Here is a 14542-nt window from a genome sequence, read left to right as displayed (position 1 = left end):
TTCTTTGAGTTAGGCCAATACATAATGTGCATTTTATTCTGGCCATAATTCATTTTGTGGGTTTTAATAATGGGATGAGATAAGGAAATTGTTTCTGTCATTAATAATAATGAATAATATATCTCAGTGCATTCAGCTCAAGAATTAAGTATTGACTTAATGAACGCCAAATGTAATTGGTACTGTCTTTATGATTTTGTACCTCTGCAGGGGTCTCCTGGTGAGAGGGGCCAAGCTGGTACTGCTGGTCCTGTTGGACCACCTGGTCGACCTGGCCCTCAGGGGCCTCCTGGACCCTCTGGAGAGAAGGGAGTTCCTGTGAGTATTTTGGACGTTTTTATCCAATCAGAGGAATATTCCAAAGACATTGTCAATCCAGCCAAAGTAAAAACTACCATCTACTGTATTGATTGTCTTCTTATTTCTTTTTCTCCTGTCAAGGGTGAGAAAGGCCCAATCGGCCCAGCCGGTCGTGATGGAGTGCAGGGTGCCGTCGGTCTGCCTGGCCCTGCCGGATCACCTGGAGTACCCGGAGAGGACGGAGACAAGGCCAGTAATTCTAGATAACAATTCCACACGGTTTTTATTGGGATCTGATGATCACTCATTTCAGAGCTTTGTTTAAACCTTGTCTTTGCTCTAACATAGTGTTTCTTTGTCAATGCAGGGTGAGGTTGGAGAACACGGTCAGAAGGGCGCCAAGGGAGGAAAAGGAGAGCATGTGAGTGACGCTGACACGCATCAAGCCCTAAGATTTATTTCTGAGCAGAAATTATTGCAAATAAATTTGTGTAAATGAAATTGTTTAACAATACTGTGTCTCTGTTCATTGGATCACTGCTCATTGTTTGTATGTTCTTTTTTGTGTCTGTTGGTAGGGTCCTCCTGGTCCACCCGGGCCAATGGGTCCTGTCGGTCAGCCTGGTCCTGCTGTAAGTACAAACTTGAACACCTTGAAAACAAAAAACAGTTTGCAGTGCCAATTCGTTGTACTTTGGGTTTTCTGATTGCATAAACTCACAGTTTGCTGCATTTGGTGCCAGTTGAGTTTCTAGGCGGCCCTCTTTTATTTGTTAAGATGTGGTGATTGTCATTGCTCATGCTACAGACTCTGTCTGTCTATTTTTTTCTATATTCCACACAAACCGGCATATAAAATTAATAAACACAAGATATTTGAGCTATCAATAACTAAGGGTTTAGCAAAATGAAAATTAAAAAAAACTATCAAATATATAAAAAATATACAATCATGTTAAGTCATTGAACATTTTTCAATATTCACTATCACAAATATATAGACACAATGTTTTCAGCTAACTTATTCTCTTGTGTCTTTATTTATTTTCTCTTCTTCTGTGGTGCAGGGTGCTGATGGAGAGCTTGGACCAAGGGGCCAGCAGGGGCCTTTTGGAGCTAAAGGTGATGAAGGAACCAGAGGATTCCCAGGAGCCCCGGGACCAATTGGACTGCAGGTAAGATAAAAGCTACATCACTCACTTTAGAGGTTTAGACATTTAGATAAATACTGAGCTACACTTTGTATTAGGCTGCTAAGGAAAGCTCATTGCTTGTGTAACTGTCCCCTTGTGTCCTGCAGGGATTGCCAGGACCCTCAGGTGAGAAGGGAGAGACGGGAGATGTTGGACCTTTGGTGAGTTTCAGAAATATACATGACATCAAATTTAATGACTTGGTTTCAGTGACTTATTTTATAACCATAAAAATCATAAATGACAATAAAAGCGTGAGCCTCTTTATGTTTTCAGGGTCCCCCAGGCCCTCCAGGACCCCGGGGCCCCGCTGGACCCAGTGGTGCTGATGTGAGTGTTTATTATTTATGAAATGACAACAACATGTTATCTGCATGTTTCACACTACAAAGAGCTGCTGTAGAGTTTTTCCACTGACTGACAGTGGTAGCATGTTGAACAAAACTGCTCCAAAAAAAGGCAGGAGTCTTGAATTTTGTTTCATGAAAAACACACAGACCACCACACTGCCATGGTTTGCTTATTAACAATTATGTGAAATGATTATATCACTTTACATTCCAAATTAATAGTGTTAGCTAGATAAATGTACAAGTAGAATAGGTCTTACATTTTTTACCCATGATAACTACTTTGATGTGAATCATTTTATCTTTTTATCTGATGTGTTTTGCGTGTTTTTTTTAGGGTCCTCAAGGTCCTCCTGGTGGTTTGGGTAATCCTGGACCTCTTGGAGAGAAGGTGCACACGTGTTTTTTGCTCAAGCACTATTCCTGCATGAGTCTGATATCCAAAGAAATAAAAACTGAAATAAATTCCACTCGTCCTGAGAACTAAAAGCAAAACTTTCACAGGGAGAGCCTGGGGAGGGCGGACCACCTGGAATTGTAGGGGAGCCCGGAAAGAAGGTGAGTGGCTGACCCCAACACCTTGTGGGGTGAGATATCCAGGGACTGTGCCTTTACTGACTGCTTAATATCATCCATGAGTTAACAAAGAGTTCTGCTCTCCTGTTGGCAGGGTCCCCGGGGAGAGCGTGGAGAGAAGGGAGAGGCCGGACAACCTGGAACAGCTGGATCTGCTGGAGGACGAGGACTACCGGGAGATGATGGACCCAAAGGAAACCCTGTATGGCTTCCATGTTGAAACACACACACACACACAAAGAAATTGCCATAAAGACCGATGACTTTTCTCTAAAGTCTTCTTTCCCCTCATTCTATTGTCATAAATTCAGACACCATTTTGACCTCTATCGTTTAATCTGTGAGTTTTGTTTTTGCTTCTGACTTCAGGGTCCTGTGGGTTTCCCTGGTGATCCTGGTCCCCCTGGTGAGGTTGGACCTCGAGTAAGTACCCTATTCTGAAGAATACATTTCAGCATCATATTTATCCAACAAAGCAATAATAAATTCTGTTTTCTACGTGGCTGCACATCCGCCGACCGTTCAGCTTACATACAAACACACACACATGTTGTCTTGAGCTTTTAACTTAACTAAACAACAGGAAGAAAAACCCTAACCCTGATCTGCTTCACTCCAGGGTCAAGATGGCGCCAAGGGAGAGAGAGGAGAAGATGGCGAAGCAGGCGAATCGGTAGGTTCAAAAGATGCAACAATGAGTATATGTGAACATTGTGTTCTACATGGTATCGAGACTATCTCTCCATAGAGTTACGTATTCCATATGACCCACTGGGGCAGTTTACGTGGATACCACTTTACGTGGCCCGTGCTTGGGCATTAAAGGCCCATATGTGCATTGGTTCACTGATTTACATTGATTGGAACGGTAACCGAGCGGCCTTTCCCTGGAGAGATAGTCTTTTCACTCAGAGAACCAGGGTTACCGTGTAACCAAACGTCATAAAAATGCCTCATTGTCGTCACTCTGCTGTTTCTGCCTCCTATCGCAGGGCTCACCTGGACCTCCTGGGGAGAACGGACCTCCTGGCCCGCTGGGAAAGAGGGTAAGGTCACCATCTTTATCTGACAGCCAACTGGTCCCACCAAGAAGTGTTTTAAATTTTAAAAAAGCACTGTGGCAGCCATGGAAGCATCCAAATGTCACTGGCCAAAGCATTTAATTGTGTTTCACTAAATCCAACTTTTGTTATATGCTTTGGGACAAAGGACAAAGAAACATTTAATGCACAACTACTTGGTTTTCTGCAGTAATGCAGTCACTATCCAATAATAAGTGCAGACAGAAATGTTGTTTTCAATGTAGATTATCTCCAGTGTTAGAAGTAGTCCCTATTCTTTGACATACGGTTCAATGACAAAATCTAGTAAATATATTTCTTGCTACATATTTGATGAAATTATGGAATTTGAAAGTACATAATATATCTTAAAGTATAATTTATAATTTTTTTATGTACCTTTTTATTTGCCAGGGCCCTGCTGGTACCAGAGGACCAGAGGGACGTCAGGGAGAGAAGGGATCTAAGGTGAGTTCAGATTATTCAACTCCCTTCAGTTCTGCATAGATAATGTTAAATCTAAACTCATGGGAAAACAACACAAAAATGGTATGAATGCACAGTACCAACATTGACATCAGATCACTGTCTCAATTCCGATGACAGTTTCCATTAATGATCCCAGGATAAATCACTGACTCTGCTTTTATTCTGAAAAACATTTGCACCCTCAGAATGCATTTCTTAGTCTCTGATACGTTATTTTTGCAACAAAGGTTTTAGCAGCTATCTTCTCATCTCGTTTCTTTTTGCAATTGTGATGCACAACTTAAATTGTTACATAATGCATGCAATAACTTAACCTTAAAACACATTTTTAATCATGTTTCTCACAATCCTTATATACAGGGAGACTCGGGTTCTGTCGGCCCCCCAGGAAAAACCGGCCCCGTCGGCCCCCAGGGTCAACCAGGAAAACCCGGAACAGAAGGTCTCAGAGGACTCCCTGGATCAGTGGTCAGTACAGATTTTTATTCATTTAGGAATTTGTTAATGCAACCAATAAACAAAACAGTATTTCACAAGTAAGAAGTGACTTTTTTTGGGGAGGTGAACCCATGCTAATTATGTATCTAACTGTGTTTCAGGGTGAGCAAGGATCTCCAGGACTTGCTGGACAGAAAGGACCACCTGGACCTCTTGTAAGATAGCAATGTCTTTTTTTTGTCACATACAGTAAATTTACTTTTAATCGCCTTGACATATACTACATCCTGTAAAATAACGTTGAACAGCAGTTCTTTACTCCTACTGCCTTCTCATTAAATTGTCTGTTTCTCTTCCTGTCTTCCATCTCTTCCATCCTCTCTCTCTCTCTCTTTATGTTCCTCGACTCCTCCTCCACCTCCTCGCTGTGTTCTTCCTCTCCTCTTCTTCTCCTGCAGGGACCTCCTGGTTTGCCTGGTCTGCGTGGAGACCCCGGTGCCAAGGGAGAGAAGGGACACCCAGGTCTTATCGGCCTCATTGGACCCCCTGGAGAGCAGGGAGAGAAGGGAGACAGAGGTCTCCCTGGTCCTCAGGGAACCTCTGGATCAAAAGGAGAGTCTGTAAGTCCTACCGCTTTCATATGTGTTCGAGCGTAGCAGCTCAACCACCGTTGTTCACATTCATTTTGCTGATAATGTACGTACACTATTCTCATGTTAGAAATGTCTCGTGTTTTATTACAGGGAATGACTGGAAGCACCGGACCCTTTGGCCCTGCTGGTCCTCCTGGTCTGCCTGTGAGTGCCCGTACTGTTTTATTCCATAAACGTGCAATCTCACTTTGTTCTTCCTCTTGGCTCAGTCCCCTAAGTTGTTATTAAGTACTATTGTAATTAGTAGCAGCAGTAAGTGATGAAGGATGGTCACCGGCATTAAACTAAAGCCTCATATCTTTTATAGGGTCCTCAAGGTGTCAAAGGAGCTAAGGGCTCTTCTGTAAGTATACTTTAAGAAAGTTTTCACCACACAAAATAAATGAAATTGTGACAAAAAAATGCACTACTGTGGATCTGATGCAGTAATGCTTTTTGGATCGCACCTCCTATTGCTGTGTTTAGGGAGGATCTGGTCCAAAGGGAGAAAAGGGTGTGCAAGGACCTCCTGGACTTCCTGTAAGTACTTCACTATCATTTCAATTCTGCTCACATCATTGCATCTCACGGTATTTTTGTTAGTTAACTGGTTAAAATGTAAACTTGCTTCCCAGGGCCCACCAGGCGAAGTCATTCAGCCCCTGCCCATTCAGAGGAGTCCCAAGTCCAAACGTTCCATCGACGCCAGCAAGCTGCTCTCTGAGACCGACTCGGACATGCCTGCATCTGACGCCGCTGGCACTGAGTTCCTGATGGGCACTGAAGGCATGGAGGAGATCTTTGGCTCTCTCAACTCACTGCGACAGGAGATCGAAACCATGCGTTTCCCTCTAGGTACCCAGGACAGCCCTGCCCGCACCTGCCAAGACCTGCACCTCAGCCAGCCAGAGCTCAAAGACGGTGAGGAAAATAAAAAAAAAGTGAACAATGTAGCTTTGACCTGCTCAGAGATCCCTCTTAATGATCCCTTAATGGTCATCTTTAGGTTGTCATTGTGGCAATCCCTTAAATTTCAACATGATGTTGAACATCAATTTTTTTAAATTAAATATTGCCAGTGTTTTTATGTTTTTTTCACCTTGCTTTCTCTCTCTGTCGCCCTCTGCAGGAGAATACTGGATTGACCCCAACCAGGGCTGCTCCAGAGACTCCTTCAAGGTCTTCTGCAATTTCACCAGTGGAGCAGAGACGTGCCTGTACCCCAGCAAGAGCATCAACACGGTCAGTCCACCCATCAGCTACAATGTAAAGTTTTCTTAAAATGTTGTAAAAATACATGTGAATGTATGTTTTTAAATGTGAGCCCCAGGAAGACCAGCTGTGCTTAAGGGCACAGCTCATGATCCTATATCAGACGAGTGCAAGTTAAAAAAAACTATTAAAAATGTAAGGGATAGATATGTGCATTTGTGTTTACAAAACAATGATAAATCAAAATTGCATTTTCACATCATTTTCTTACATTTGTAATACAACTAAGATCACAGTGTTATAATGGCTCTAGGTGCATGTAAAATGATCTTATTCTCCAACACAAGCTATATTTATCTGTAATTGATCAAAATAATCTGTGATTTGGACCGTTCTGGTGGTAGGTGAAGATGAGCTCCTGGGACAATGAGACTCCAGGATCCTGGTACAGTGAGTTTGCCACTGGCAGTAAGGTTAGTAACCCTCTATGACATTAAGACTGGTGGTGAAACTTGTTTTTAAATTATAGTTTAGTTCTAAATTTTACCTAATTAACTTTTCTTTGTTCTCGCCATCTATTCTCTCTTCCTGACCACTCATTTGCCCTTCTTGCTCCCTTTTTCCTTCACTGTCATCCCTTTATGTGCATTCTCTCCTTTTCCTCTTCATCCTTTTCACGCTCCTCCTCCCAGTTCTCCTACGTGGACTCTGCCGGTGAGCCTGTAGGTGTTGTCCAGCTGGGCTTCCTGCGTCTCCTGAGTGTCCAGGCTCGCCAGAACCTCACCTACCACTGCCACCGCTCAGTGGCCTGGGCCGACCGAAGCGCCAAGAACAACTACAACAGGGCGCTGCACCTCCAGGGCGCCAACGACGAGAAGCTGAGCTACGAGACAAACCCTTACATCAAAGCTTTGGTCGATGGCTGCTCTGTGAGTTTAGAAAAAGACAATGTGGTGCACATCTCTGTAGTTGCAGGTGCAGGACAAAATGTAAATGTAGAAAGAAGGTAAAGTCCGCACAACAGCTCAATGTTCCCAAAAAGACTTTACGTTGGAGCATTGAGCTGTTCTGACTTTACCATCTTTCTGCTCTGTGAGTTTATAACCCATCCAACATGTAGCCAGTAAAGCCGACGCATTTTTCAATAGTCTCTCTCTCTCCCTCTAAGTGACATCCCATTGGTTTGCAATGCAAATTGATCCGGGAAAGACATCACATTAGGAACATAATTATACCGGTTCATGGGACCTTTTAAGGTTATGAACTTTAGAGGGCTCCCCTCCTACATCTACATTCATTCAGCGGGCTATTGATATTTGTTGACTAGGATTTGAAAATTAACATGTTGTCTGCTTAAAGTGAGCAGTCACATATTAAGTACAAGTACTTAAAATACACAAAAAATGTATTTCTCCATTTTGCTGCAAATCCCAGTAGAAACCAGACCACTGCAACTTTTTTTTACACTGATTGTCTACGATATTATTTACTCTTGAATGCTTTTGAAAAGCCCAGAGTGCTTGCAAAATTATTTAGTTATCTCTGAAAACTATCTTTACATATTTACCAGTTTTGTTTTTACAGTAAAGAATTTAGTTTGAATAAACTGTCTATTCAATATATAGTCTTGAAATGGTAGTGGCAGGCACACAGAAAGTGTTTTTTACTTATCACAAGTATCAGGCTACCGCATATCGACTGCATCAGAAACGTTACTCTCTTTTTTATTCCCTCAGTTATTATGCAGTTAAAAAATATGAATATAATGAAAATGATACAAAATAAATATTTTTCCACTGAAAAACAATCTTTGTTCAAAATCATGCCACATGTAAATATCTTGGTTCCAACACGTGTGTGTGTGTGTGTGTGTGTGTGTGTGTGTGTGTGTGTGTGTGTGTGTGTGTGTGTGTGTGTGTGTGTGTGTGTGTGTGTGTGTGTGTGTGTGTGTGTGTGTGTGTGTGTCTCTCTCTCTCTCTCTCTCTGCAGTATCGTAAGGGCTTTGACAGGACAGTCCTGGAGATCATCACACCTCAGGTGGAGCATCTTCCTCTGCTGGATATCAAGGTGTCAGACTTTGGGGAGAGCAACCAGCAGTTTGGCTTTGAAGTGGGACCTGTCTGTTTCCAAGGCTAAAATTTACACACAGACAAACACACGCACACACACACACACACACACACGCATCATGCAAAGAACAACACATGCAAATACTCACGCACACACACATGCACTTAGAGACACACTTTTATATATTAAACATACATGCCCAGTAATTTGTAAATTAACTTGTAAATGATATGAAACACACACACACACACAAACCCACAGACACACACACTAACACACGCAGATGTTGTTGTGAGACAACCACAGAGTCAAGTACGTGCCTGGGGAAAGCAACATCCTCCCAACAATTAATGGACGTAAAGATAATTTTTTTTTAAGAACTCGCAGAGAGGAGACCATCTTTTGGGTGCACGAGCGCGAGAAAGGAAGAAAAAACCAGGAGCGAGTGTTCTTCGGAACAAAACAGTGTTTTCTTTACCAGCAGCGAAAGGGACCGCCCTGACAAAGAGGGCCAGCCGCTAACCTGAGGCCTGAAGCCCCCCCGTCTCCGATCCCCCTCTCACTCTTCTCTCCTCCCCGCTGTCTGTTGTTTCCACTCATCTCACCTGCTCTACCTCCCCCCCCTTCTCCCATAAATGGGTCACACTTGGACATTATTTCCATTTCTTTAATCCCACGTTCAAACTGCGAGCAAAGTGTTCCTGACAGTCACTTTTTTAGGATCAACAAGAGGTCCAAATGGCTCCGGTGTAGCTGTCTGCATCTGTGACGTTTTGGATGGTTAAATGGTGTGTTTTGGTTCACTGCTTTGAGATTTATTCCTTTAGTCATTCAGATAAAAAGTCCTTCATTAGTGAGAGTTTGATATCCACTTTTTATCCGTTTTGCACTTGCTAGGAGTTATTTTACTTCTGAACCAAAATTACATAAAAACAGTAGAAACCAAACTGTTCAGTAAAATGACAGCCAGTGGTCTGAAATGTTCAGCTGTTGCTAACATAAACCTTTGGGCCGTCTTTGTAGGGGCAAACGCATCTGGTTGTCTAGTTTTGTAAGAAATATGTGACTTGTCAATCATGTTGCTCAGGTTGAAAACACAGCTTGTATTGTCTTACATCAAAAAGAACCAAAGAATTAAAGCCGCCAGTTTCCACCCAGACTAAAATGAGGAATGTCTTGTTTAAGCTGTGTGGTGGAAGTTTCTGTTCAGCGAGGGAGAAATTTGTGTAATGAAGAAGAGACCTTGGTGAAACAAAATAAAGACAGGCTAGAGACTGGATTAAAAGTTTAGATATTCGGTGAAAGAGTTTAATTATTTTCTCGAGAGAACAATCAAACAAAATGACGAGAATGGCAGTTCACAATGCAACAGAGTAACAAGGTGACACCACACATTCTGGTGCCACTGTAACATCGGACCACTCCTTATATTCCCTTCTGCCCCAACCGAAACACAAAACCCCTATCACGTCTGGAAAAACACTTTGAACCTAAACAAAACACTTCATCTCCTTTCTTCAGACTTCCTGGTGCCAGTTGCTGACCCTGTACATCTGTTGACGCATTAACAGATGTCAGTCGCTGTCATTCTACTTTGGAAGTTCAGAGATTTATCTTTTGCGTAGATTAGTTCTGCTCCTGACCTAGAGTCCGGGCAGCCTGAACCTTTGCCCATCTCACGCCTACATCTGTGTGCCATTTGTTTATTCCGGTGATAAACAGAGTCACACTGGTTGCTGTCCCTCAGGAGGGAAAGTGGGCCCTAAAACAGGAGGTGTGAGGGGGAAGCAGCTGCGTTGTTTATGGGGCAAGTGTGAAACAGGGGACAAGCATATATGGAGGATCTATGAAAAAAAGAAAGATTTACCCTTGAATGAGTAACAACTGAATAAAACAGATAAACAATCCTTGTCTATGTAATTTTCCCATCACAGCTGCCAAGTGAATTTTCTGTTATTTGTGGTATTCTCTTCATGGCCACCTTGCAGTTTTATTCAAAAAGTCTAAAAATGATGATTGAGAATCAAATGTCCAGTGTGATGCAGGATTTATTTCTTTAAACTGGACAATCTTTTCTCAGCCTTGAGAGCAGCAGAATCTTTTGGAATTGTTTATTTGTTAACATTGAACAAACCCTGCTGCATGCAAAGAGGCAGAATAGAAGATCTTAGATCAGTGAGTTTAAAAGCCATTATTTTGTTAACTGTGCTAAACTTGATGCAATTGTCCGTGCATGTTACTGGTGCCTTTTTAAAAGGGCCGATTCCTCCTCTTTAGATCATGGATCAGCCTACCAGGGTCCCTACCACACACCAGTACAGTATTTGCTGAGTCACTTTTGGGGTACTTTGATTATTGTTTTCCATCCAGAATACATCTTCGGATTTTGCCTCTAAGCGCAGAACATCATCAGGGTTTAAATATGTATATGAGATTCAAAGTTCCCTCCTTTTTTTCAAACAGCAGTGAATAAAATGTAACCTTTACTGAAAGAAACTGTGTGGCAAGGTGCTAATTATACCAAAGCAACGTTTCAGTATCCACTTGGAGTCCTTTATTTTTCTTTAGTCTCTTCATGAAGCTTTTAACTGGGGGAAAATGTGCATTACATTCCATTTGTACAGAAATAGCGATATTCTATTGTATTTATTTAAAACAAATAGGGTGCTTTGAGATTAAAGAAATACACAGACCACCAAATATTCCAGTCAAATGTGGTATATTTCATTTGTATTTATTTCCTGTAGCTGACACTTGAAGGTAAAGTGAAGCGAGTGACTCATATGTTAAACTCACTGCCAGCCTGAGTTATGGTGCTTCTGTTCACGTCCTTTCCAAACTCCTTTCTAGAACCAAAGAATCTGTGGCCATATTTTATTGTAATATCCCTTTTTAGTGTTTTCAACAACTGTACTGTTAACTGTGCTGTTAAATGTTGCTTCCTCTGTAATGATTAAATGGTGACTCTCCAGTTCTGTCACTTTTCCTTGTTGTTGCTACTGTTTCTACTTGGCGTATTTTAGTTTCAAAATCAAGTTATTGCTTTGCTAGGCTTTGAAATGAGTTAGTCCCTGCATTGATATACATTGAGGTGCTAAAAATGGTGACAAAAAATCCTTTTATTTTTTCAAATTTCTGAGATTACAGTGGGTAGGAAAAAGGTTGTGAGAGGGGGGAGAAGATATTTGTAAGTATAACGTGGCAATGGGGTGATATCATTCTAGGGTTCTGTTTTTTTTTATTTGTTCGCCTTTTTTTTCTCACTACAGTAGGGATATGGGGGCGGGATGGCCAAAACCTAAACATAAAAAAAAAACTCTGACTTTGAGATTCTCCAGAGAGAATGTCCTCAAATATTTGGCTTTTATTGTGAAGAAGACAAATGTTTCAACATAAAATATGGTGCTGTAAAGAGAAAAAAGTATTATTTTAAAATGTGTGTAAGTAATTTTTTTAAATTCTTGTTTCTGTAATATATAATCTTTTAAAAAGAGCTGCTTGACTCTTGTTTTTCTTTCAAACCCCTGTCATCAAAGTTCTCGTTCTAGTTCTAGTTTTCGTCACTATTTGTCATTTGTGCAGATAGTTTTAATAACAGCCCTACAACTTGGAGTCCATATCAAAACCTTGGGATGAGTTATAGCAGTGTTCCAAAGCCGTGGGGACCATAAAAATATACAAAATGGATACTTGGATATACAATCTTGTTTACATAACTGTAAATGTAAAAATAAGGTCAAGCTGGCTGTACAGCCAAAACTATTTACAGTGCAAGTGGTATAGGATGCCGTAAAAATGTTTTAGTATATTTTGTTGTCAACATGTCATAAAATTATGATTGTGGGTTTTTTTCAGTTTATATGTTTTAGTTTGTAGGGTCACTTCTCACGTGTCGTATCTTGAGTGACTTCCTACCTTGTGTGTTTTCTCATCTTTGTAATTGTCTGCCCCCTCCTGATGTGTTTACTTTGTTTTCTCTTGTTACAACCAACGGTGAGCTCCTTTTAGGTACTAGAGGCGGCTATAAGGATTTTACACCAGAAGACTACCTCAAAGCAATGGCACAGGAATTCCTTGCCTGAGTCGAAGGAACTTCTAAGAACCCTAAGGTCATAAAAGTCATAGTATAATATGGCAGAAAAGTCTTTAAATAAGTCATAGTATAGTATGTTGAAAAAAGTCATAAAAAGTGGTAATATAGTATGTCATAAAAGTCACAGAAAGTCATAGTATAGAATGTCAAAACAAATCATATTGTAATATGTCAATAAAGTCATAAAAAGTCATATAGTATGTAAAAAAAGTGGTAAAAAGGTCATAGTATAGTATGTCGAAAACAAGCCACCAAAAAAAGTAAATAGTATAATATGTAGAGAAAAAAAATCATAAAAAGTCATAGTATATTTGAAAAACCCATAAAAATCATACTATAGTATTTTGATAAAGGTCATAAAAAAAGTAATAGTATACAATGACCTTTGGATAAAAAGTCATAATACAGCGTGTCAAAAAAGTGATAAAAAAATCATAGGATTGTATTAAAAAAAAGTCATATCATATATATGTATATATATATATATACATATATATATATATATATATTAGAGCTGGGCAGCGATTCAAGTTTTTAATCGCGATTAATCGCATAATTTCCTTGATTGATCGCAATTAATCGCAAAATGAAAAAATGAATTCAAAAGTAGTGTATATAGTGCGATTTTTTTTTAAATGCCATAATTGTGCCATATGAACAAAAGTGCCGTAACATTTTTTCTAAAAAAATTTACCAGAATTTTGTTTATAAAGTAGCAGTTTAATAAAATAATTAGTGTTCATCTCAATTTAACCCTCTGAGCCCTAAGGCCATTTTTACAGTTTATTGTCCGTCTGGATTTATTTTATAATAACTTGTAAAACATCAACCCTGTTGTCTACAGTCAAGATGTGAACATCATTTTTTTCAGGACAAACTGGGTTATTAGAATATTCGGGTTGCAATGAGGTCACTTGAGTGTTAAAAATGGTTGTAGGAGCTTAAAGACAAATAAATAAATAAAATGGAACATGAATCTTCCAGATATGTATTGATATCACAGACAGAGCAGTAAAACCTATAAAACACTTCTCATATATGTCTTGGGAGTCACACTTTGAAGAAATAATCATTAGAACTTATACAGATGACAAAATACGTACGTTTTTTCAAAGAAAGTCAAGACGCTTTTGCCCTCATGACATTTGCTTATGCCAATAATCAACACAATAGTGACATATTTATTGATATTACACCCACAGCAATGCAACACAAGCATTTGTGTGTCTAAAACAGTTCTTCTATATGCAAAAATAAACATCATAAACATCATAACTCATATAAAGCACATACTATTTACATTTCTTCAAAAAATAATATATAATATATAATATAAATATACGCCAAATCTCAAACCAGTGAGGCCATTATCCTCTATTAAACGGTAGATATCTATCTTGTTTACTGCAGCATCTTTGATTGCACGCTTGCCAGTTTGACTGCGAGTATTGTCCTCTTTCAGCCTCCATACTCTTTGGATGACGTTGGGCGTTTCTCAATATGTGTTCTTCTATGGACTTGTGTTCTTGTGTTCTTGTGAAACGTCATGTTTGGTGGCCAAAGTACTGACCCAATACACAAGTTAGCATTTCGCCAAGAACACTTAAAGTCCCCGGATGTGATCTCGACACGCCCATTTTACCGAGGATACATCGGATGGTGACTTGTGTGAACTTGGCCGGGCCGGTATCCCAGCATTCAATTCGGGTGTAAAGCGCGTATGGTTTCCGGTACACAGTTGTCACAATTTACGTCAATTAGTAAATCAATAAATTCATTTTTGGGATGTTTTAAGGCGAGAAATCAGCTGTGTAGATTTTGAATATAGGCAGTTCAACAAAAATTGATGGTGAATTAAAAAAGCCTTCGGAGTTGGAAAGCTCCACAACCCCCGGCGGGCGAGCTCGCTACGCCAGCCGGGGATGACTCTTGCAAGCCGGTCAGTCGTCAGCTCACAGACCCCTCTGCCCCACATTTAGACAGACCCCTCTGCCCCACATTTAGACAGACCAATCTGGCCCGACATTTATACAGACCCCTCAGGCCCCACATTTAAACAGACCACTGCAGCAGCAGCAATGGAAGAGGAAAGCCAGGTCCACAATTGTAAGATATTTAAAACTATTTT

General features: G+C 40.4%; 1 protein-coding gene across 7 annotated transcripts in view; it reads left to right on the top strand.

Annotated features, from left to right (window-relative positions):
• col11a2 (collagen, type XI, alpha 2) overlaps nt 1-8679 on the top strand; it is a 49811-nt gene extending 41132 nt beyond the window's left edge. For all 7 annotated transcript variants that reach the window (XM_034892137.1, XM_034892136.1, XM_034892135.1 and 4 more), the window contains 25 exons: nt 211-318; nt 442-549; nt 668-721; nt 879-932; nt 1368-1475; nt 1601-1654; nt 1770-1823; nt 2181-2234; nt 2348-2401; nt 2514-2621; nt 2789-2842; nt 3039-3092; nt 3412-3465; nt 3895-3948; nt 4330-4437; nt 4569-4622; nt 4866-5027; nt 5151-5204; nt 5368-5403; nt 5526-5579; nt 5675-5960; nt 6169-6281; nt 6656-6724; nt 6944-7180; nt 8241-8679. In XM_034892137.1, the coding sequence (XP_034748028.1) occupies nt 211-318; nt 442-549; nt 668-721; nt 879-932; nt 1368-1475; nt 1601-1654; nt 1770-1823; nt 2181-2234; nt 2348-2401; nt 2514-2621; nt 2789-2842; nt 3039-3092; nt 3412-3465; nt 3895-3948; nt 4330-4437; nt 4569-4622; nt 4866-5027; nt 5151-5204; nt 5368-5403; nt 5526-5579; nt 5675-5960; nt 6169-6281; nt 6656-6724; nt 6944-7180; nt 8241-8387 (2292 nt within the window). In that variant the 3' untranslated portion in view covers nt 8388-8679. The remainder of the gene's footprint in view (nt 1-210; nt 319-441; nt 550-667; nt 722-878; nt 933-1367; nt 1476-1600; nt 1655-1769; nt 1824-2180; nt 2235-2347; nt 2402-2513; nt 2622-2788; nt 2843-3038; nt 3093-3411; nt 3466-3894; nt 3949-4329; nt 4438-4568; nt 4623-4865; nt 5028-5150; nt 5205-5367; nt 5404-5525; nt 5580-5674; nt 5961-6168; nt 6282-6655; nt 6725-6943; nt 7181-8240) is intronic.
• The last annotated feature ends 5863 nt before the right edge of the window (nt 8680-14542 follow it).

This window comes from Etheostoma cragini, chromosome 14 (assembly GCF_013103735.1).
Source record: "Etheostoma cragini isolate CJK2018 chromosome 14, CSU_Ecrag_1.0, whole genome shotgun sequence".
Classification (NCBI taxonomy): domain Eukaryota; kingdom Metazoa; phylum Chordata; class Actinopteri; order Perciformes; family Percidae; genus Etheostoma; species Etheostoma cragini.
Note: the sequence above shows the minus strand (reverse complement) of the source record. Positions and strands in the feature narration are given on the sequence as shown.